General features: G+C 39.0%; 1 protein-coding gene across 2 annotated transcripts in view; it reads right to left on the bottom strand.

The window, feature by feature from the left end:
* DDX50 (DExD-box helicase 50) overlaps positions 1-23,089 on the bottom strand; it is a 38,144-nt gene extending 15,055 nt beyond the window's left edge. Inside the window, exons 1-9 of one of the 2 annotated variants that reach the window (XM_028109704.2) lie at positions 22,908-23,089; positions 19,233-19,286; positions 18,566-18,865; positions 15,762-15,837; positions 15,211-15,389; positions 13,631-13,748; positions 13,327-13,512; positions 12,694-12,839; positions 6,993-7,142 (exon numbers count right to left, since the gene is read on the bottom strand). In XM_028109704.2, the coding sequence (XP_027965505.1) occupies positions 6,993-7,142; positions 12,694-12,839; positions 13,327-13,512; positions 13,631-13,748; positions 15,211-15,389; positions 15,762-15,837; positions 18,566-18,865; positions 19,233-19,286; positions 22,908-22,997 (1,299 nt within the window). In that variant the 5' untranslated portion in view covers positions 22,998-23,089. The remainder of the gene's footprint in view (positions 1-6,992; positions 7,143-12,693; positions 12,840-13,326; positions 13,513-13,630; positions 13,749-15,210; positions 15,390-15,761; positions 15,838-18,565; positions 18,866-19,232; positions 19,287-22,907) is intronic. The other variant, XM_028109705.2, reaches the window with a different exon arrangement.
* Positions 23,090-24,300: the final 1,211 nt, after the last annotated feature.

The raw sequence follows: 24,300 nt of genomic DNA on the forward strand, positions 1-24,300 counted from the left end.
TTCCCCTGCCTGTGTTCCCTCCCTCTCTGTGTCTCTCTCTGTCAAATAAATAAATAAAATCTTTTAAAAAATTTGATATACTGATTTTTTTTCACTTGATAATTAGTCCTAAGAAGGGACATAATACATTTATATTACCAGTGATGGTTTCCAGGTCTCCAACTTATGAGTAAATTATTTTCCAAAAGTTTGTGTGCATGCATGCGTGGGTGTGTGTATGTATGCGTGTGATTGTTTAGAATTAAGAAAGCATTGTTCTGGGGCGCCTGGGTGGCTCAGTTGTTAAGCGTCTGCCTTCGGCTCAGGTCATGATCCCAGAGTCCTGGGATTGAGCCCCGCATCCATCGGGCTCCCAGCTCTGCGGGAAGCCTGCTTCTCCCTCTCCCACTCCCCCTGCTTGTGTTCCCTCTCTCGCTGTGTCTCTGTCAAATAAATAAATAAAATCTTTAAAAAAAAAAAGAAAAAAGAAAAGGAAGCATTGTTTTGGTAAAACCTGACGTTAAGAAAAAAATTAAAATCTAAAAATAAAAAAAAAAAACTAACCACTAAAGTTCCCCCATTAGTCCCTAAAATCCTGTATCACCTATATGGTGTACTACTACTACTTTTTTCCTAAATAGTAAACCAGCAGAGGAGAAACTGCATTGTTCTCAACCATAGAAGCTGGTTAGCATCCAGTAAGAGGGGAAGTCTCACCCAGTCTTTGCAGCAAGGCAAGTCCTCCCTATGAGATAAAACAATAGCTTCTGCAACACTATTGCTGCTGAGTGTTCTAAAGCAATAACAGGAAAGGTAAATCAACTACCCTTGATCACTTTCACTATTTAGCAATTATCATCTGTGTATACTGTATAAAGAGCTAAAGCTATAGTCAGTTAAAATGATACTGGGGAAGATGTCGACAGCATAGTCTTTGAATCTCCAGTTCCCATATAAAAACAAACGGAGCAATTAGGATAACAAACTTAAAAATCCACAGACATCTATGACAAAAGTAAGAGACAAATATTTCCATGATTTCCAAAACATGAGCAGGTAGGGACAAAACCTATATATATGGGGCAGGGGGGAGATGTGCTGGTCCTAAGAACAGATAATCCCTAGAAAACACAATGGACCAATTTGAGGATAGCAGCTGAAACTAGGAGTTTTTGTACACTGAAGGGCGATTGTCAGGATCCAGAGGTAAGGTCTGAAAGAGGCTGGAGCAGCTGGACCCTTTATGAACTTTCAAAATTTACAAACCAATGCTCCCTTGCCAGGACAAAGGCCCACAGTAAGGAGAAAGGGTTGGACCTAGGATCCAAACTGAGGATGCCAGGGATCACAGAAGCAAAGGAAAAGAAGATTCAAATAAAAATGAGGTAAAAGAGGGCGCCTGGGTGGCTCAGATGGTTAAGTGTCTGCCTTCAGCTCAGGTCATGATCCCAGGGTCCTGGGATCGAGTCCCGCATCAGGCTCCCTGCTCAGTGGGGAGCCTGCTTCTCCCTCTGCCTCTCTCTCTCTCTGTCCTCATGAATAAATAAATAAAATCTTAAAAAAAAAAAAAAAATGAGGGAAAAGACAGCCAGAGCTCAGAAAGTAGATCTTTTTTTTTTAAACAGCTTTATTGAGATATAATTTATACACCAAACAATAACAGAAGCAGCCAGAGCTGTGAAGCTTGAAAACTATTCTGACACATGCCTTCCCATTTTAAAGTTCATAAAGATTAGGGCGCCTGGGTGGCTCAGTCGTTAAGCGTCTGCCTTCGGCTCAGGTCATGATCTCGGGGTCCTGGGATCGAGCCCCGCATCGGGCTCCCTGCTCAGTGGGGAGCCTGCTTCTCCCTCTCCCCCTGCTTGTGTTCCCTCTCTGTGTCTCTCTCTCTGTCAAATAAATAAAATCTTTAAAAAAAAATAATAAAGTTCATAAAGATTAATTTCACCCAAGGGGTGCCTGGCTGGCTGAGTCAGTACAGTATGCGACTCTCGATCTTAGGGTTTAGTTTGAGCCCCACGCTGGGTATAGAGATTACTTAAAAAAAAAAAAAATCTTTTGGGCGCCTGGGTGGCTCAGTCGTTAAGCGTCTGCCTTCGGCTCAGGTCATGATCCCAGGGTCCTGGGATCGAGTCCTGCATCGGGCTCCCTGCTCCTTGGGAGCCTGCTTCTCCCTCTGCTTCTCTCCCTCTCTTTCTCCCTCTGTCCCTCATGAATAAATAAATAAAATATTTAAAAAAAAGAATTAAAAAAAAAATCTTTTTTTTTAAAGATTTTATTTATTTATTTGAGAGAGAGAGAATGAGAGAGAGCACGAGAGGGAAGAGGGTCAGAGGGAGAAGGAGACTCCCCGCCGAGCAGGGAGCCCGGTGCGGGACTCGATCCCAGGACTCCAGGATCGTGACCTGAGCCGAAGGCAGTCGCTTAACCAACTGAGCCACCCAGGCGCCCAAAAAAAAAAAATCTTTAAAAAAGATTAATTTCACCTAAAAATGAGCAACAGTAAAGATCACAGTTCCTAGCACCAAAAAAAACCCAACAATCCAATTAAAAAATGGGCAAAACACATGAACAGACATTTCTCCAAAAACATACAAATAGATGGTCAACAGACACATGAAAAGATGCTTAATATCACTCACGACCAGGGAAATATAAATCAAAACTACAATGAAATATCACCCTACACTGTCAGAATAACTAAAATAAAAAAACACAAGAAATAGCAGGTGTTGGCAAGGATGTAGAGAAAAAGGAACCCTTGTGTACTGTTGGCGGGAATGCAAACTGGTGCAGCCATTGTGGAAAACAGCATGGAGGTTCCTTGAAAAGCTGAAAACAGAGCTACCCTATGACCTAGCAATTGCAATACTGGGTATTTACCCCAAAGATACAAATGCAGTGATCTGAAGGGGCACATGCACCCCAATGTTTATAGCAGCAATGTCCACAATAGCCAAACTATGGAAAGAGCCTAGATGTCCATCGACAGATGAATGGATAAAGAAAATGTGGCATAAATATATATGTATATACACAATGGAATGTTATGCAGTCATCAAAGAATGAACTCTTGCCATTTGCAACGACGTGGATGGAACTAGAGGGTATTATGCTAAGCAAAGTAAGTCAATCAGAGAAAGACAATTATCATATGATCTTGCTAATATGTGGAATTAGAAGAACAAGGCAGAGAATCATGGGGGAAGAGAGGAAAAAATAAAATAGTACAAAACCAGAGAGGGAGACAAACCATAACAGACTCTTAATCTCAAGAAACAAACTGAGGCTTGCTGGAATGGAGGGGAGTGGGAAGGATGGGGTGGCTGGGTGATGGACACTGGGGAGGGTATGTGCTATGATGAGTGCTGTGAATTGGGTAAGACTGATGAATCACAGACCTGTACCCCTGAAATAAATAATACATTATATGTTAATAAAAAGTGAATGAAAAAAAGTTAAAAATAGAGAATACTTAAGCTACCCTAAGATCCAGTAATTATACTACTGGATATTTGCCCCCAAAATACAAAACACTAAATCAAAGGGATACATGCATCCCTATGTTTATTACAGCATTATTTACAACAGCCAAACTATGGAAGCAGCCCAAGTGCCCACTGACAGATGAATGGATAAAGGAGATATGGTATGCATATACAATGAAATATTATTCAGCCATAAAAAAAGAATGAAATCTTACCATTTGCAACATGGATGGAGCTGGAGAGTATGATGCTAAGTGAAATGAATCAGAGAAGGACAAATACCATATGATTTTACTCATATACGGAATTTAAGAAAACAAATGAACAAAGGAAAAAAAAAACAAAAAAGGGAGAAAGATAAACCAAGAAACAAACTCTTAACTACAGAGAACAAACAGATAGTTACCAGAGGGGAGGAGAGTTGGAGGAGGGGTGAAATAGATGATGTGGATTAAAGATGCTGATCATCATGAGAACTAAGTAATGCATAGAATAGGTGAATCCTATACTGTACACCTGGAAATAATATAACACTGTATGTTAATTATACTGGAAATAAAATTAAAAACTTAATTAAAAAGGACCACAGCTGAATCCCACAAAAAGTAATTAGAAGAGGGAAAAAATAAGCAGAATAATATCCCCACAAATCACGAAAGAGCTCTAGAAAGGCACGCCCAACAAAACAAACGGAAAGTATAGCATTATGTGTCCAAATAAGCTAAGAGAAATTTTTAAATAATACATGAAAGAACAAGAAAAATCAAAATGAGAAAAACAAAAAAAGAGGTGAAATGACTCAACCAAGAAGCAGAAAGATAAAGACTCTTCACAAACGAAGACTTTACCAGAAGGAACAGAAGACTGAGCAAACGTAAGAGCTAATGCCTTAAAAATAGGAAATCTTGAAAAAGTGAAATAAAGGGCGCCTGGGTGGCTCAGTTGGTTAAGCAACTGCCTTCGGCTCAGGTCATGATCCTGGAGTCCCGGGCTCGAGTCCTGCATCTGGCTCCCTGCTCAGCAGGGAGTCTGCTTCTCCCTCTGACCCTCTTCCCTCTCATGCTCGCTCTCTCAAATAAATAAATAAAATCTTTAAAAAAAAAGTGAAATAAAGAGATGAAAAGGATTTGCGATAAAGTGACAAAGAAGAGGAAAAAAAAAAGAAACCAACATAGAAAGAGGACCCTAAAGAAAAAAAAAAGGCAATCAGACAAACCAAACACCAAAAAATTATAATTCAAGAAAATTTTGCTGAAATATTAAAAAATATAGTTGAAGCTACAGGGTACCCACAAAAAGTGACCACGAACAATACAAAACACATTCAAATAAAACTACTGATTAAAAAAAAAAACTACTGATTTAAAGATTTATTCATTTTAGAGAGAGAGAGAGAGTACCTGCATGAGTGCGGGGAAGGGCAGAGGGAGAGAATCTTCAGACTCCCTGCTGAGTGCAGAGCCTGATGTGGGGCTCGATCTCACAACCCATAAGATCATAACCTGAGCTGAAGCCAAGAGTTGGACACTTAACCTGAGCCACCCAGGGGTCCCTGATTTTTAAAGAAAAATTTAGGAAGTCTTTTGCCTAAAGGCAAAATCTTATAAGGAGAAAAAAACAGACTGGAATCAGACTTTTTACAGAATGCTTTACCCCCAAAACAATGGCAAAATATATTCAAGACACTGAAGGAAAGAAAACATGAACCAAGAATTTTAGTATCTAGCCAAATGGTTTTCAGGTATAAATTTACAAACATGCTATTATTAACAGGCAATATTATTTCCATAAGTCCTTCTTCAGGAATCTACTAGATAACAAGTCACAAACAACAGAAATGATTGGACAGATACTGACATAAGAACTGATAGCATTACTATCAACGGATGTTAATATCACAAAAAGAGAAAGAGCTACACATTATATACTCCTATAACATAGTTTTGCCCTAATTAAACAAACCAACCCGAATTTTCAGAAAATACAGAAGACAGAGGAACAGGTTAAATGATGCCACAAGGAAGCAATACTCTAGATTATGGAAACTTGATTTCTTAAACAACAAAAAAAGCTACAAGGAAAAAAATAGATGAGGGACGCCTGCGTGGCTCAGTCGGTTAAGCATCTGCCTTTGGCTCAGGTCATGTTCCCAGGGTCCTGGGATCGAGCCCTGCGTGAGGCTCCCTGCTCAGCGGGGTATCTGCTTCTCCCTCTCCCTCTGCCTGCCACTCTGCCTACTTGTGCTCTCTCTGTCAAATAAATAAATAAAATCTTTAAAAAAAAAGTTTAAAAGAAAATAGATGAGAAAGGAATCCATACATTAAAGAGACTTAATGAAATCACATAATTTACAAATCTTATTTGGATCCAGATTCAAGACAAAAACTATAAAAGAAAAAGCAATCATGAGGCAATGAACAATCTGAACACTAGTTGACATTTGAAGATATTAATTACTGTTAATTTTTAAATGTGGTAACAGTATTGAGTTAAAAAAAAAAAAACAAAACAATTCTTGGGGCGCCTGAGTGGCTCAGTCGTTTAGTGTCTACCTTTGACTCAGGTCCTGATCCCAGGGACCTGGGATCAAGCCCCACATCGGGCTCCCTGCTCGGGGGGAAACCAAACCTGCTTCTCCCTCTCCCACTGCCCCTGCTTGTGTTCCCTCTCTCTCTCTGTGTCTCTGTCAAATAAATAAATAAAATCTTAAAAAAAAAAACAAAAACAGGAACAATTCCTTTCTTTTAGAGACTCATATCCAAATATTTATGGATGTAATAATATGTTACCTAGGGTTTCCATCAAAATAATTCAGGAGCAGGAAGTGAGTGGGCATGTGGATGAAATAGGGTAATTGTTGCAGCTGGAGAATGAATACACAGGGGTTCATTACACTGTCAACTTTTGTATAGGTTTAAAATTTTCTACTATAAAAAGTTAAAAAAGACATGGACTTAGTATTCTGAGCCATTCATTCAATAAATATTTGTGATTCATTTTATAACACAACTTTAAAATATTACTCCCTCTTGCTCATAAAAACTCATTTTGTTTCAACTTTTATATTTTCAAGATCACATTATGCAAAGTCTTAAAAAAGCCTTCTCATGAAAATGGGTAGACTTCTATCTTAACTTAAAAGATCATGACAGGCTGGCTATAACTTCCTTCTGAATTAGACTCAATTCTAGAACAATCTTGGGGTGCCTGGGTGGCTCAGTCGGTTAAGTGTCTGACTCTTGATTTCGGCTCAGGTCATGATCTCAGGGTTGTGAGATCAAGTCTCCCCTGCTGGGCTCCACGCTGGGCATAGAGCCTGCTTGGGATTCTCTCTCTCTCCCTCTCCCTCTGCCTTTCTCTCTGTCCCCCCGGCCATGCTCTCTCTCCCCCGCCCTTCTCTTTCTCTAAAAAAAAAAAAAAAAAAAAAAAAAAAAGACTATCAAACCTAGTCCACAAAGGACAGTATTTTTGTTCAATGAATCATCCCTATAATCTCAATTAGAGAAAGCATGAGAAAATACTTACCTGTTTTATATGTGGATTCATGGCCATTTCAGTTACGTTCTTTTTGGTTTCACAGAAAATAATGGCCCTCCCTTCAGACCCACTGTAGACTTGAAGGACGTCTCCAATAACTGCTGGCCTCTGAGACCAATGGCACTGGATGGCCAAATGCTTGAGGAAAGAAAATACCAAGTATCTGTTTCATTAAAATTAGTGAAAAAGACTTATTTTGTATATATTTTTTTCTATTTGTTCAAGAATCAGCCTTTCTGGCATACAGTAAGACAATTCTCCCCAAACCCACTTAAAAACAATATACAAATGGCCATCAAAAGGTGAAAGGATAAACAAATTGTAGTATATTTATACAACGTAATACTATTCAATAATCAAAAGGAACTAAAAAAAAGAGAAAAGAATCAACTATTGATACATGCAACAATATGGATTAACCTCAAAACATATGCTAGGTAAATGAAGCCTTACAGAAAGAGAATACACACAGGATTTCATTTATATCAAGCTCTAGAATAGGCAAAACTAATCTACGGTAGAAAAAATTCAGAACAAGGGTGCCTGGGTGGCTCAGTCGGTTAAGTGGCCGACTCTTGATCTCAGCTCAGGTCTCAATCTCAGGGTCGTGAGTTTAAGCCCCATGTTTTTAAGTAGGCTCGATGCCCACTTAAAAAAAAAGAAAAAGAAAAAAAATCAGAACAGTAGCTATCTCTGGATGGGGGACTTGACTGAGTAGCAACATGAGGGAAATTTCTGGGATGATGGTAATATTTCTATATTTGGGTAGGGGTTTGGGTGATACACATGTAACAAATTTGTCAAAACTAAACAAATGTACTTAAAATTCTGGGTTTGCTGTATGTAAATCTTATCTTTTAAAAACTGTAAATATTATATGAACCTCAGAAATATACTAACTAAAAGAAGCCCAACACAAAAAAAGTCACATATTATATGATCACATTTACATGAAGTATCCAAAATAGATAAGTCCCTAGGGACAGAAAGCAGATTGTTAATGCCAGGGGCTGGGAAAAAAGGAGAATGGGGAGGAACTAACTGCTTCATGGTTATCGGGTTTCCTTTTGGGGTGATGAAGCGTTTTGGAAGTAGAGAGAAGCTGTGGTTGCACAACATCATGTATGTACAGACACTCAACTGTACATGTTATATACAGTTTATTTAATTATGTGAATTTTGCCTCAAAAAATCTGTCAATATCAAACTCTAGTTAATAATATACACGCTAAAGTACTTATGAGGAACCATGCTCATTTCTGCAATATGAAAGGAATAAAAAAGATGGATATAAGTGAAATATAAAGTGAAATTCATATATAGTGAAATATTAATGGTAGGACCTAGCTGGTGGCTATATGAGTGGTTACTGTAAAACTCTTTTGACTTGGGGCACTGGTTGATCAGTTGGTTAAAAAGTGTCGCCTTCCGCTCAGATCATGATCTCAGGGTCCTGGGATTGAGTCCCACATCGGGCTCCCCGCTTTTCCCTCTGCCTGCTGCTCCCCCTGCTGAGGCTCTTTCTCTCCCTCTCTCTGACAAATAACAAAATAAAATATTTAAAAAATAATAAAATGAAATAAAAGTAAAAAGAATTAAAAAAATAAAATCTTTAAAACAATAATGTTGGGGAGGTGGATGGGGAGATGGGGTAACTGGTTTGGTTTCACAGAAAATAATGGCCCTCCCTTCAGACCCACTGTAGACTTGAAGGACGGGTGGGCGAACCAACTGGGTGATGGGCTTTAAAGAGGGCACTTAACGCAATGAGCACTGAGTGTTACATGCAACTGATGAATCTCTAAATTCTACTCCTGAAACTAATAATACGGTATATGTTAACTAAATTGATTTTAAGTAAAGAATTTTTAAAACAGTAATAATAATAAATAAAACAATGTTGGAGGAAAACTGATGTTGTATATTCTAAATCTGTGCATTTTAACATATATCTCAAAAAATTGTTTTTAAAATGTAATACATATTAATTACAGAGCACCTGGAAAACAGAAAAGAACAAAGAAAACAAAGAATCATTTTGTACCACCTATGACAAAGTCTTGCTTCCTCCCCATTCTCAAAAAAGAATCTAAATCTGATCAAGCCTCACAATCCAACCATCAATTCACAGGAAAATGAAGGTGGAGGAACATGTTAAATAATACCACAGGAATGCAAATCAGCAAAACTGAGACTTTGGGAAATTCATCATTTGAAAAATGATCATTTCCTTTTAACAAAAAATTAGAAGAAAAAAGAGACAGAGGAACATGTCGATTATAAAAGATTTAAGAGAAAAATAAACCAGTGGCAATTTATCTTTTTTTAAGTAGGCGGGGCTTGAAAGTCCTAACCCTGAGATCAAGACCTGAGCTGAAATCACGACTTGGGCGCTTAAACCGACTGAGCCACCCAAACACCCCAAACCAGTGGCAATTTAAAGATCTTATTTGGGGGTGCCCGGGTGGCTCAGTCGTTAAGCGTCTGCCTTCGGCTCAGGTCATGATCCCAGGGTCCTGGGATCGAGCCCCGCATTGGGCTCCCTGCTCCGCAGGAAGCCTGCTTCTCCCTCTCCCACTCCCCCTGCTTGTGTTCCCTCTCTCACTGTCTCTCTCTCGCTGTCTCTCTCGCTCTCTGTCAAAATAAATAAATAAAATATTTAAAAAAAAAAAAAGATCTTATTTGGATCCAGACTATTTAAAAAAAAAAAAGATAAGTAGGGTAATGTGGATACTAGATATTTAATAATACTAAAGAACCACTGGGTTTTTCCTACTACGATAATAACTGTGGTTTTTGTTTTGTTTTTTAAAGAATACTTATCCTTTATTTATTTTTTAAAGATTTTATTTATTTGCGAGAGCAAAGTGAGAGAGAGCACAGAGGGAGAGAGAGAAGCAGAGCAGGGAGCTGAGCAGGGAGCCCAATGTGGGGCTCGATCCCAGGACCCTGGGGATCATGACCTGAGCCAAAGGCAGACACTTAGTTGACTAAGCCACACAGGTGCCCCAAAAGAATACATATCCTTTAAAAATTATATACAATTACATGAAAATGAAAGAATGACTGGATTGCTTCAAAGGTAGGAATGAGGGGCGCGTGGGTGGCTCAGTCGGTTAAGCAGCTGCCTTCAGCTGAGGTCATGATCCCAGGGTCCAGGGATCGAGCACCACATCAGGCTCCCTACTCAGCAGGGAGCCTGCTTCTCCCTCTGCCTGCCACTCCCGCTGCTTGTGCTCTCTCTCTCTCTGACAAATAAAATCTTTAAAAAAAAAAAAGAAAGGTAGGAATGAAGAAGGCATGGGGGTTTAGAAAAGATCATCATTAAAGCCTGGTGATGGGGACATCAGGTCCCTTATAATATTCAATTTCTGCATATGTTCGAAAACATCCTTAATAAATTTTTTTCACTGATACATTTTACTCTTAGAAAATTTTCAGCCAGGGGCGCCTGAGTGGCTCAGTCAGTTGGGCGTCTGCCTTCGGCTCAGGTCATGATCCCGGGCCCTGGAATTGAGCCCCACATCGGGCTCTCTGCTCTGCAGAGAGCCTGCTTCTCCCTCTGCCTGCCACTCTGCCTATCTGTGCTCTCTCTCTGTCAAATAAATAAATAAAATCTTAAAAAAAAAAGAAAATTTTCAGCCATTACAAAATACAAAAGAAAGCTTCCTTTCACTATTCTGTACTATAAGTCCTCTTTTCCAGAAGTGATTATTACCAGTAATTTGATGTTTCTCTTTTCCAACCTATCTTTATACGTTTACATAAATATCTAAACAATCCATTTAGTATTATTTATCTATTTTTTGGAAAATATAGTATAATTCTAGGGGCGCCTGGGTGGCTTAGGCAGTTAAGTGTCTGTCCTTTGGCTCAGGTCATGATCTCTAGATATATATATATAGTATAATTCTATATGTATCATTTTGTAATTTAGTTTTTGCCACTCAAATTCATTCTCTCTTTTTTTTAAAGATTTTATTTATTTATTTGACAGAGAGGGAGAGAGAGCACAAGCAGGGGGAGCAGCACAAGGAGAGGGAGAAGTAGTTTCCCCACTGAACAGAGAGCCCGATGCAGGGCTTGATCCCAGGATCCTGGGATCATGACCTGAGCCGAAGGCAGACACTTAACTGAGCCACCCAAGTGCCCCCAAATTCATTCTTTTTAACCATTCCACTGTACTTATACATTACACTATTGCTTAGACTATTTTTATTTATGTATACATACACATATACGTACATCTATTAAATAGAAAGTGACGTATACGGTACCTCTCATAAATGCAAATATTACCTTAATTCCATTCCATTCTCTTTTCCGTTTTCTTTCCTTTTCTTTTAAGTAAGTTCTACATCCAACATGGGACTCAAACTCATGACCCTGAGATAAAGTCATATTCTCTGACTGAGCGAGCCAGGCACCCCACCCCTTAATTTTTTTTTAAATATACTATTAGTTTGAATTTTCACGGAGTGACAATTATCCTTTTCCTTTATGGTATCTTCTTCTGACTTTATGTTTAGAAAAGCTTTCCCTTTCCTGATATCAACTGTTCATCTACACCTGCTTTAAATGATTTTATGGCTCACTTTTTAAAATTCTTTTGAGGGGGCACCTGGGTGGCACAGTCAGTCAAGTGTCTGACTCTTGGTTTCGGTTCAGGTCATGATCTTGGAGTCATGGGATCGAGCCCCACACTGGGCTCCGCACTCAGCACAGTCTACTTGTGACTCTCTCTCCCTCAGCCCCTCCTCCCACCCCATGCGCGTGCACTCTCTCTCCCTCTCTTAAATAAATCTTTAAAAAAATAAATTCTTAAGAAGATAGCAGGAGGGGAAGAATGAAGGGGAGTAAGCTGGAGGGGGAGACGAACCATGAGAGACGATGGACTCTGAAAAGCAAACTGAGGGTTCTAGAGGGGAGGAGGGTGGGGGGATGGGTTAGCCTGGTGATGGGTATTCAAGGGGGCACATTCTGCATGGAGCACTGGGTGATATGCACAAACAATGAATCATGGAACACTACATCAAGAACTAATGATGTAATGTATGGTGATTAACATAACAATAAAAATTTAAAAAAAATAAATAAAATTCTTTTGAGAATTTTTTTGGTATAGGATATGAGATGGAGATCTAACTTTTTCACCTAAGCTTTTAACACATTATCCTGGCGCTATTTTCTTCAAATTGATATAAACTGCCCCTTTTGTCCTTTTCTACATACTTTAAGTCTCTCTCTACAGCTGCCTGTATATCACCTGTTAGGACTTATCTGTTAACATACTTTTCTTCTCTGATTTATTCTATTCTGCTCCTCAGTCTCAGATCATAGAAATACACAGGTATCTTACTGACTAAAGGCAAAAAGAAAGATTTGGGGATGCCTGGGTGGCTCAGTCAGTTAAGCATCTGCCTTCAGCTCAGGTCATGATCCCAAGAGTCCTAGGATGGTGTCCCAAATCGGGCTCCTTGCTCAGCGGGGAGCCTGCTTCTCCCTCTGCCTGCCACTCCCCCTGCTTGTGCATGTGCGCTCTCTCTCTGACAAATAAATGAATAATCTTGAAAGGAAAGGAAAGGAACATTTGGCCTGAACTAGTACCCAAAACTTGACTTTAGCTTCAACAAATTTCAAATACCAACTAAAAGCTACAATCTATCATGCCAGAAAGCTAGCTACTTACTTCCACAGTAGTTGCAGCCTTTTGAGTCATTTTTCCAACAAGGTCAACCTGTTCGTATCTGGATTTCATGTATTTTTTTGCAACTTTGTATACCCACTGTGGGCAAGTTGCAGAAAAAAGTAAAGTCTGAGGATTGTCTTCAGAATCTTAAATAAACAAAAAGAAATCAAATGCTTTCTTAACATCCATGATGTAGTCAGCTCTTGAAAAGCCCCCCCAAACTTCAAAGAAATCATAAAAAAATTCAAAATTTGGGGTACATTTTGAACATACAAACTTCATTACAATTATTAAAACTTTCAACTTTCAAAACTGGGAGAAAGTATGAAGAAAACTGACCCCAGAAAAAAGGTGAGAATTTAAGAAGGGACAATGAGCAAAGAAATCAGTAAAATGAGTTAGTAAATCTAACTAGTGACTATAAAAAATAATACATGAAAGAAAGCATAGGAAGCTAACAAACAGTTAAAGGTCACCATTGTACTTTCTTGTTCAGGAAAAGAACAGGTACCAAGTAACTTTAGTTTTGTTAGAACACTGGGGACAATGTAAAAATAATTATGAAATAAAAAATTTGTAACCTTTTAAATATAAGAAAAATTGCTAATGTGTTTATTTTGAATTAGAATATACCAGTTTTGTAGGATTCATGGATAATATCTTCAACTTGTTCAGCAAAACCTAAATCTAACATTTGATCCACTTCATCAAGCACAACATGGCGCAGTTTAGAAAGATCTAATCGGCCGCTCTGCAGATGGTCTTTGATACGACCAGGAGTCCCGACCAAGATGTCAATACCATTTCGAATATGATTAACTGTGAGAGGAGAGAAGTATCAGTAATATATAAAGATCAAATATATGTTTTCACATTATTTCTTCAGATTTAAGTAGCAAATAGATCTTTGCACTACTATCATACATTATTTACTCACTTTGGCTTTGATAGGATGTTCCACCATAAAAACATGCCACACTGAGTTTCCTAGTGATATCTTTGAAGTCTTTGGCTACTTGGTTTGCCAGTTCCCTTGTAGGAGCCAAAACAAGAACCTAAGCAAGAGGTTTAAAAAATAAAAAGATACTTTTCTAAAAACATCTAAATTCAAACTGAGAAGACTTCTTTTTAAGGTGCATTTAAAACTAGGAATCTCAACATTAAAGTCATAGTATTTAAAGATAGAGCACATACACACACAAAAAATTAAAAAATAAAGACAGCACAAATGACAACAAGAACAGTAACTTAGATTTATAATACCCTCCCCTCTTCCTTCAGGTCTCTCTTCAAAACTCACTTTCTCAATGAGGTTCTTAACCCTCTTTTCATATGCTTCACTCCTCCCTTAACTGTTTATCCTTAGCACTCATGTCATGTAAAATATTTATGTTTTACTTATTTGTTTATTGTCTGTCTCATGCACTAAAATATTAGCTCCATGGCGACAGGGATTTATGTCAATTTAAGTTACTGTATTCCTTACACTTCAAACAGTGCCTGGCACAGAACTAGTGTTTTACATGAATTACATAATTCAATTCTCACAAAAACCCTATGAGGTGGCATTATTATCCTAATTGTACAGATGAGGAACCTGAGTCTCAGAGAAGTTAAGAGTTTTGCTCAAGATCAAACAGCTAGAAGTGGTGGAGCTGGACTCTCCAATGATGTCCTTCTAGCATAAAAGCTTTTTAAGGCAGTGTTGGAACGTGTCCTATTTCTATTACTTGCAGTCTTTCCTAATTTCACCTAAGAAACAAAACTCTCTAAAAAAGGTAGTTCCTGTTGGCCAACCTGATCCAAGACCATTATGACTTAATTATATTAATACATGTGAATTTCCTTTCACATTGCAATGCCATTTAGGAGTCTTAAAGAACAAATTACTTTTAGTCACATATCTGTTCAAATTATGATACTGATTGTTTTTCTTCACTTTTATTAACCTTAAAGTGAATACAGATTCTGAAAACATCAAATTTTAGGATAAAATTTCACTAAGTCCTCTCTGTTCTCTACTACAATTAAGACAGATCTCCAGTACCCCAATAACATAGGGACTAACAAAATCATTTCTATAATCTCTTCTTAAAAAGTCAACCAGTGAAATAGATGATATTATTAACTGAATGACTAAATAAATGAATACCTCTTTAGCAAATTCATTGTTTAAAAGCAAAGATCAAGACTGAAAAAAAAGAAGAGAAGGTCACTAAATATACTCACTATAAATATACCTAAAATCAGACATGCTGGCTTCATAACATACATTTATCAAAGACATCTATGAATCCATACACATTATATTCATATGCAAAATAACTACTTCATTCAACTTTACTTGAGATTTATGTTAAAAATCAACTAATTTTTGCTTTAGGATCTAAATTTTTACTTTATGCCACAGAGCTAACTTTTCTATCTTGGGGGTACTTGAACTTAAGATCAGTATATTCTTTCTTTCCCTTTCCATTAGAGTAATGTTTTAAACCTTTTACTCCCTATAATGGTTACCTTTGGTGAGCGGCTTTTTTTAATTGCCTCTTGATTTCTTTGGAGTCTTTCAATCAAGGGGATGGCAAAAGAGAATGTCTTTCCTGTTCCTGTCCGTGCTTGAGCAATTAAATCTTTTCCTTCATATACAGGACCAAAGGTCTTAACTTGAATAGGAAAGAGATATGATACCCCTCGACCTGTAAAATGAGATTTCATTGAAATATATTTAAGATTAGCTTTAGGAAAAAATATTTTTATTTGAAAATGACAAGCCAGATTCCTCAACATCAGCCTAAAAATACAATACCCAGTGATATTTACAGTTATTCCTACCGCAAAGAGGAATTAAAAAAAAAATTTGGTCTGACACTTCTGACAAATACATACAATTATTTAAAGTTAAACACCAGTTAGAGTATCAAAAAGGATGATGTAGAAATAACTGCAATTAAAGAACAGCTATTTCTCTTATGCTTCCTATATTCTCCTTTTGGTCAGAAGAGGCAAAGATTTTTTATAAAATCCTAGTTGTAGATTTTCAGTTGTATATCCATTAAAATTCATAGTACCTTTTAGAAGCTTTATTGTCTCTTCAGAAATAGGGAAATTGGAGAAGGCGCCTTCTTTCTGTTCACGTGTTAGGGTCTGTCAAAATGAAATCAAAGTTCTAACTAATATAGTTCATATTCAACTAGATATTTAGAATCTTACTCATTTACCGTTTTTCGTTTTACTGAACGAGCTAACAAATCAACTTTAGCTAGTACTTGCAAAAATTCTATAGATTAACTTACATGATACATTAGTGGAAGATCCTTTTAATTTCAAAAGTATCCCTTTAAACAGCAAGTTTACTCAATACATTTTCCCATAGTACATTTTACTTCTTTTTTCTCGTTTTTCATTTTTTTTAGAGAGGAGGGGGGGGATGTGGTAGAGAGAGAGAGAATCTTAAGCAGGCTCCATGCCCAGCATGAAGCCCAATACCAGGCTCCATCTCACAACCCATGAGATCACAACCTCAGCCGAAATCAAGAGTCGGACACTTAACTGACTGAGCCACCCAGGCGCCCCTCCCACAGTACATTTTAAAATTATTAACTCACAAATAAAACTCCCTTTAGAAATACATCTACTACATAAATCAAAATATATTTCCATTTGATTGAGATATTACAGAAGAGCTATTTGATCATCTAAGTCATATTCACAGATACAGACAGTATTAATTGCAAGGTCTAACAGAAGCCTATAAACCAACCTAAAAAAAATTACACAATGAGGAAAGTAAATTGTTTCTAAAAATAAATGTTAAAAAAAAGTTGTTCTATGGCTCTAAATAGCATGTTTTAGGTCACCAAAACAAAGAAAAGTTCCTGTAAGCTTGAAAATTTCTTGAACACATGTAGAGGTTAGCATGACATAATCATTTAACATCTATTGAAAACTTTATATACTAGTCAATGTGTATATAGAACGAAGACAATATATCTACCAGTTAACTTTATTATTGCTATGTTAAAAGAAGGTAGTTCCAGAACCATACACAAAAAAATAGCAGCTTCAGAGACCAGGTAAAAGACATAATATTAAACTGAAATTGTAAGCTATTTAAGCAAACCTCAAGGCTATTATCTTAAGATTAAAAAGAAAAAAAAACTTATTACAAAAGTAATACATTTTCATTGTAGAAGCCACATATAAACAGAAATAAAACTATAATCCAGTCAGCTAAAGCCACATTTGAAACAAGTACTCCTCCAAACCTCAGTCTATGCACATATAAATTTTATTTATTTATTTATTTTTAAGTAATCTCCACATCCAACATGGGGCTCAAACTTACGACCCTGAGATTAAGTCACATGCTCTACCAATTGAGCCAGTCAGGCACCCTTAAATGTTTTTAAATAAAAGTAATACTGTATATACTGTATTGTAATGTGGTTTTTTTCATTTAATAGGATTCACTGAATACCTTTTAATAACTTATTTATTTTTTTGAACTCATGACCCTGAGATCAAGAGTTGCATGCTCTACTGAGCCAGCCAGGCAACCCCTGAATACCTTTTTAACACTCTTCTACAACCTTTAGGACAGATGTCATCTATTGCATAGATCTAGCATATTTTCTAAAATCAACTGCCTACTATCAGACATTTAAGATGCATAAATTTTTTGCTTGTATCAACAACACTGTGATAAGAGTTTCATACATCCCTGCACACCTCATGATTATCTCTTTAGGAAGATAAATGCCTAGAAGTAGAATTCCTTAACCCAAGTATGATCTAAAAAAATAATGAACAATTAAGCCTATTATAATACAGAGCATTGTACCGGGTAAAATCCCAACAGAGCAAAAGCAACCCTGTACATCCTGCTACTAGCAATACAAATTTGTAGGGCCTTATTTAGATCAACTCTCTACCATATGTGCTTCCTGACAAATATCAAATTCACAAATACAAAAATGCCATATTTTAAGGCAAAAATTCAACATGTTTTCCCAAAGCTCTCCAAAGATTACACATTAAATTAGGCTCAGATATATTTAAATTATTGGCAACCATCAGATTTTAAAATATAAAAAACTACTGATTACCAAGAATTATTAAGACTAAATGTTGTTTCTTTTGGAGGACTTGAGTTACTGACAATTTATGATACCTAGACAAATCTATGAACTCTGCTAGAGGAAAACTGCAAGAACAAATTGAATAAATTCTGTGCAAGAAAATATCTACTCTAACAGGTATGGGCAAAAGCAATGGGTCCAGCAAAGTGAATTCTACACTAAGCATGTTTTCTACACCTTCCAAAAAAATTAATATCCAGAACAGATTTCTTCAGATCATTTTTAGGTTTCATTTTTGTTTAAAAAATGCAAACAGCTTTAAGATTGAGTTACAGTAAGATCTAAAGATCACTTAGAGTTGCTATCATTACAGAAGCAGAAAAAGCAGAAGGCAAAATACACAAAGTCAAGAGGCTTTATGTACCTTGTTTCAGGAAGTCAGACGTCAATTCATGAGTACTGGTAGGGACTGAAATAACCATAAGAAATCAAGTAGGTGACCATCAATAAGCAATTTGGAAAAACTATTTAGGAACCCAAATGTACAGGAAAGGTTTACATTTGACCATCCCCCCCCCCCACTTCCACCCAAAGAAAAAGGCAATACAATGACAGAAACAAGGGACAAAGAATAAAAGGCTCATCAGGTTTCAGCTGTATAGACTCCACTGTTCAACTGAGGATACTGAACACTAAGCAGGAAACATTATGGAATCAATTCTAATTAGTCTAAAAAATCAAATTAGCCTGTATTTCAAGGATAATGGCAAATGCATAACAAAAAGTATTCATACCTCCTCTAGTTTATTATCACTTGATTTATGAGTAGAACTATCTAAGGATGACATTCGCTTTGATTTTTTTTCATATTCACCAATATCTCCATTTGACAGATCTTTTCTTCTTGACTTATGAGATTTAGAAAATTCATCTGAAAGTCTATTATTACATCCTTCTTCAGTGTCTCCATTTAGCTTCTCTTTTATTTTAGCTTTTTTGGGCTTGGGAGCATCCAAGTTATCTGTAACACCATTTTCTCTTGTTTCTGATTTCTCATCTGAGTCATAATGGTGCCTTGACTTCCTTCTATCACTCTGTGGAAAAACAAAGAAGCAACAAAAGGGTCACAAGCTCTCCTCTTAAGACTCTAGAGAACTTAGAGCGTTGACTCCCCAACCAGCAAAGCTCAATCTACCATCACCTTGAAAAGTTACCTGGTAAAAATCCAGACTGGTTGCTAATGCCAAGCCTAAGTCTCACCTCTTGCTTTCTTTCTCATCCCATTTCTTGCATTCTCAAGAATGGCCTCTAGCCCATCTCTGATCCCATTACATGATTTAAGGGAAATCAAAATAGCTCCTTTCAGAAAAAGATGAGAACCCGAGATTTATAAATTAAAAAGCAAACAAAAACTTCTAATATCTCCAAGAGAAAAAAAGTTAATAATTATTGAGTACCTACCCAGCACTGTGTAATGTGTTTTCGGCTTATCTTGTTTAAATCTTCATAACAACCCTATAAGGGAAGTACAGGTCCATAATCCCTTATCCGAAATTCCGATATCCATAAAGCTCTGAAAACCGAAAGTTTTTTGGTAACTTATTTGGAGACAAAACCTCACCTAACCTGAACTCATTTGGTGGAAAAATTTGACTCGAACTAATGTGAGGCTATTTATAACATTTATTCCACTTAGTATGCATATTCACATTTGATATTAAGGTGTTTGATTATAAATTGGGGGCCCCAAACCCTACTGGGGTGTTACCCTTCTAAAAATCCCCAGAATTCTGAATCAGCCCCAAGGATTTTGGATAAGGGATAGCGAACCTGTATTACCTTTGCCATTTTACTGATGAGGAAACAGAAGTTCTTAGTAAGGTAAGTACTTGCCAAAGACTCACATGCAGGATTTCCTTCAAGTGGAAGTGCTAGTAATCAAGCTCTGTCTGATTTGACAGCCCATGCTCTTTTCACATCATGCTTCCTCTTTGAACTTTGATAATTAACAGGTTAAAGAATATACAAACCAAACAAAACTGTCATTCATGTAAAGCTCAACTGTTATACTCCCATGGAAGGGCAAGTATATGTAATCCTTGAAACTTTTTAAAAGTTTTTTTAGTTAATTAACAGAACTTAAAAAAAAAAAAAGACAACTCTGCAACTTTAGTTTTAAAATGCCAAACTGGTGACCAGTGTTTTAATATGTGCAAACAGCAAGAAATTATTTGGCAATTTAACACTTCGAAATTACTTGGTCAAATGTTCAAAATAAATTACAAAGTAGTTATTAGTGATAGCAAAAACTACCACCACCAAAATTTTCACCAGGATTTACATAAATTTTACAGAGTACTTTCACATACAATTTTCTCATCCATAAAACGGAGGAGATGCTGTGAAAATAGAATAACATATGTGAAAATGCTTTGTAAACAGTAGAGCTTTCCATTAACATAAGTTATACAGTTACATGTTACAACATTTGATCTTTCATTAACTGAACTAGCCCACGTTTCCCCAAACCAACAAGTTCTATAAAAAAAACAAGGTTATTTACAGAGCCAGCCTTGGGGTTAGAATCACTTTTGGGCCCCATACTTCAGGAAGATGAAGCAAGATAAAGTGAGACCCCAAGTCCAAACTCAGCAATATCCCATGGTGATGAAATACATCATTCCACATCAGATCTGTAGTGAGTGCTTGACACTGTCCACTTCCTCAGCTTCCACGAGACTCTATATCCCTTCCTTACCCTCTTACACCTACCCTCTCCAATGGTTCCTCTCCCTCCTCCTTCTGTGGATGCTCCTTAAGTCTCTGTTCTTTGCATATACTTTCATACCATTTTCATGGCTTCAACAAACACTTCCATGCTTCTTTCCTCACCTGCACTCCAGTTTTGAGAACCTAAGGCCTAGCTCCATAGCTCTACATACCCAAACCAAAGTTATCTTCAACTCAGTGCCAGATCACTACCCGAATGCTGCTTCTATTAGTTGGTATTCCAATCTGCTTCCCAATCTTTAGTTGTCTTTCACAGTTAGAGGAAAATCAACAAGTATTTCTGTAGAATCTACAACGTGAAAGCCACCAATTTACAAGAATGTATTAATATGTAAGGATAGACAAGTATATGGCCATTTCCCTCAAGAATCTTAGGAAACATTTTGGGGAAGACACAAAAGGGAAAAGTGAGCTAACTTTACAAAGAAGCACGTAATAGATGCCAACAGAATGATAAAGATAGCACTGGAACAAGACTTCAAAGGGGAATGAGATTACTGGATGTGTATACTAGAATGTTTAGAATAAACACATAGGGCTCCTGGGTGGCTCAGTTGGTTAGGCAACTGCCTTCAGCTCAGGTCATGATCCCAGGGTCCTGGGATTGAGCCCTACATTGGGCTCCCCCTGCTCTGCGGGGTGCCTGCTTCTCCCTCTGCCTCTGCCTGCCACTCCTCCTGCTTGCACGCTCGCGCTCTCTGTCAAATAAATAAAATCTTAAAAAAAAAAATTAGGGCGCCTGGGTGGCTCAGATGGTTAAGCGTCTGCCTTCGGCTCAGGTCATGATCCCAGGGTCCTGGGATTGAGTCCCGCATCGGGCTCCCTGCTCCTTGGGAGCCTGTTTCTCCCTCTGCCTCTCTCTCTCTCTCTCTCTCTGTCTGTCTCTCATGAATAAATAAATAAAATCTTTAAAAAAAAAAATTAGACACATAAACTAAACCTTGACAGAGAAATAGGATTTGTTTTTTGTTGTTGTTGTTTTTAAGATTGTATTTATTTATTTGAGAGAGAGCATGTGCACAAGCAGGGGGAGCAGCAGAGGGAGAGGGAGAAGCAGGCTCCCCACTGAGCAGGGAGCCCAAAGCAGGGCCTAATCCCAGGACTCTGGGATCATGACCTGATCTGAAGGCAGACACTCAACCAACTGAGCCACCCAGGTGCCCCAATAGATAGGATTTGAATGCAAAAGGAGATACAGGCATTTCAGGAGGAGCCAAAATTACAAATGCTTGGTGAATCCACTTACATAAGGTATCTAGAGAGGTGAAATTCACAGTGACAGAAAGTAGAATGGTGATTTCCAGGGACTGAGGAGAGGGGACAATGGGAAGTTGATGTTTAACGGGAACAGTTTCAGTTCTGGAGATGAATGGTGGTAATAGCTACAGAACAATGTGAATGTACTTAATGCTACAAAACGTAACACTTTAAGATAGTTAAAATGGTAAATTTTATGTTATGTATATTTCACCACACAGAGGAAAAATAACTGGTTGGCAGGAATGGCAAAGTTTACCGTGGTGATAAGGTAGGAAAGGTAAGTTCTCCTCCTCTGGAGCTATACAGAATATTTCCATTTTTCTTGTCAAATGTCAGCCTTCAAATACAGCTTCCTCACCCACCGAAGCTCTGCTGTCTTCTCTGGGTCTCTCTCTTTTGAGGGTGCGGATGGGAATTCTCGGCAACCCCTCTACAGGGTCCTTGAGGGAAGGGACTTACTTGAACTCCTTGGTGCCAGCAAAGAGTGTGGCACAAATTAAGCTCATTAGATACTTGTGGACTGAATGAAAATACTAACAGTAAAGCCTACTAGTGAAACAACCCACACGATCTCCATCACAGCCAACTCCTAGGAATGCTGGCTGTGACACTTTTCCTTAAGCCTCTAAACTATCGAGGTTTGTAAACCTAAGATCTATTTCCCCAAGATTCTCCCTCACAGGTCAGGGTGACGGAAAGTAACACATATTCAAGGCAACCATCTTTCTTAATCATCTTCTAAGACGGCCCATAAGAACCGAACAGGCCTCGCTGCTTAAGGAAAAAGAGGAAAGAAAGAACAGATTCCGCGGTTATGGGAACTTGAGTCTGCCCATCTCTTAGGCTCCCGCGGTAAGAGCTGAGGGAGCACGGGACGCCGGGCCAAAGCCTAGTGCAGCCCTTCTGCCGGATACGGGTATGGAGGTGGGAATGGGCCCGGAGCGACCTCAAAGGGACAAGGGCTGCGCGAGGGGAGGCCCTGCGATGCTCCGGCCGGGTTGTGACAGACCATCAGATCTGAGACAGGTCCCCTCCCCGCCCAAGCCGGCGCAGCCCAAAAAGAGGCGCGGCCCATCCTCAGCGCACCTTTTGCCTCTCCTTCCTTTGGCTCTCGGTCTCCTCCAAGGGTGCCTCCAGCTCCATGATGTCCCCCCAGAGGAGTTTCCCAGGCATCATTCGCCGCCGCCGCCGCCGCCACCTCCTTCTGGGCTCGGTGGCCACAACCACCTACGGGCGGCAGCAGCGTGAAAGGAAGCGGGGGCAGGGCGGCCGCCCGGCCAGGGCTACGTCACTTCCGGGACACGCACCGTACGGCCGGGGGGAAAAGATAATCCCGGATACTCTAGATTCAAACTCTTCCTTCGCGTGTGCAACCTCCCAGCCAATGAGTATGAGCGATCTCGACTGGCCCACCCTTGTTCTAAAGTGATTGGCTGCTAGGGCAAAACCCTGGCCAATCTCCATAAAGGACGCGCGAACTTATTAGCATAAAGTGATTCGCGTCGCCCTTCCCCCCCGACTTCTCTCTCCCTACCCCACTACAAACACTTATCCTCGGTACCGCGGAGACACTTTGGGGCTTCCCAGCATGCACTGCTGGAGCTGGGAAGGCCCTCAACCGCGGCCGACAGGCGCTCGGGCGCTGCGGGCTTGCGAGTGGACCCGCCCGAGCGAGGCCGGTGGGGAGCGCCAGGCGCCGCCTCGCCATTCACCGCCGGAAGCTGCAGGCCTCGGCCCGCCCATTGCGGGGTGAAGCGTTAACGTCTAACGGTTTAGCGCGAGGCCGGCGGCCTGGCGCTGGTGGGAAGGGGCTTGGCGGGCTCTGCCGTGGGTAGGTGGGCTTGAAGTGAAGGTCGGAACTGGACAATCGTACCTCAAGTCTTAGCTTTAGTAATGAAATTAGTCCTTGGTTCATTTTAGGTCCTTTTCACACTCCCCACTGACGGAGGGGAAACTAAGCTCCTCTTAAGGGATTTGCTTGTCTGAAGACACACGTTCAGTTAGTGGCACAGTCAGGACCAAAGAACTCCTCTTCTGAATCCAAATTGAGGGCCCTCTCTACCACACCAACCCGAAGGCTTTGTTTCGAAAAGCGTTTTGGGGCAGATGCGCCCATGAAATTAGGGTGAGTAGGAAAACCCCGGAGAAACGTAGCGAGAAAACAAGCCTAAATGTCTTCGACAGATTATGTATTTACAGTGAATTAAAGGATTTTATTTTATTGATGGGGATTAACTGCTCCTAAATTACAGCCTTATACAAAACTGGAAATCTTTTGGCAATGCAGAAGGTTGATTCCTTAGCCTACACTTTTCTTACATCGCTGGTGCTGGCTTGTTGGCATTCTTTTCAGAGCCATTTCTTTATCTCTTCATGATCTCTTCAACCCAGCTACTCTTGAGTGGAGAACAAAGAACCAAATTGAGATGTAGGTGCACTTGACAATTTCTAAGACCACCAGCCTTGTAACCTGAGCATC

This window comes from Eumetopias jubatus, unplaced genomic scaffold (assembly GCF_037043125.1).
Source record: "Eumetopias jubatus isolate StellerSeaLion01/CBP00866 unplaced genomic scaffold, mEumJub1_p1.0 scaffold_17, whole genome shotgun sequence".
Taxonomy (NCBI): Eukaryota; Metazoa; Chordata; class Mammalia; order Carnivora; family Otariidae; genus Eumetopias; species Eumetopias jubatus.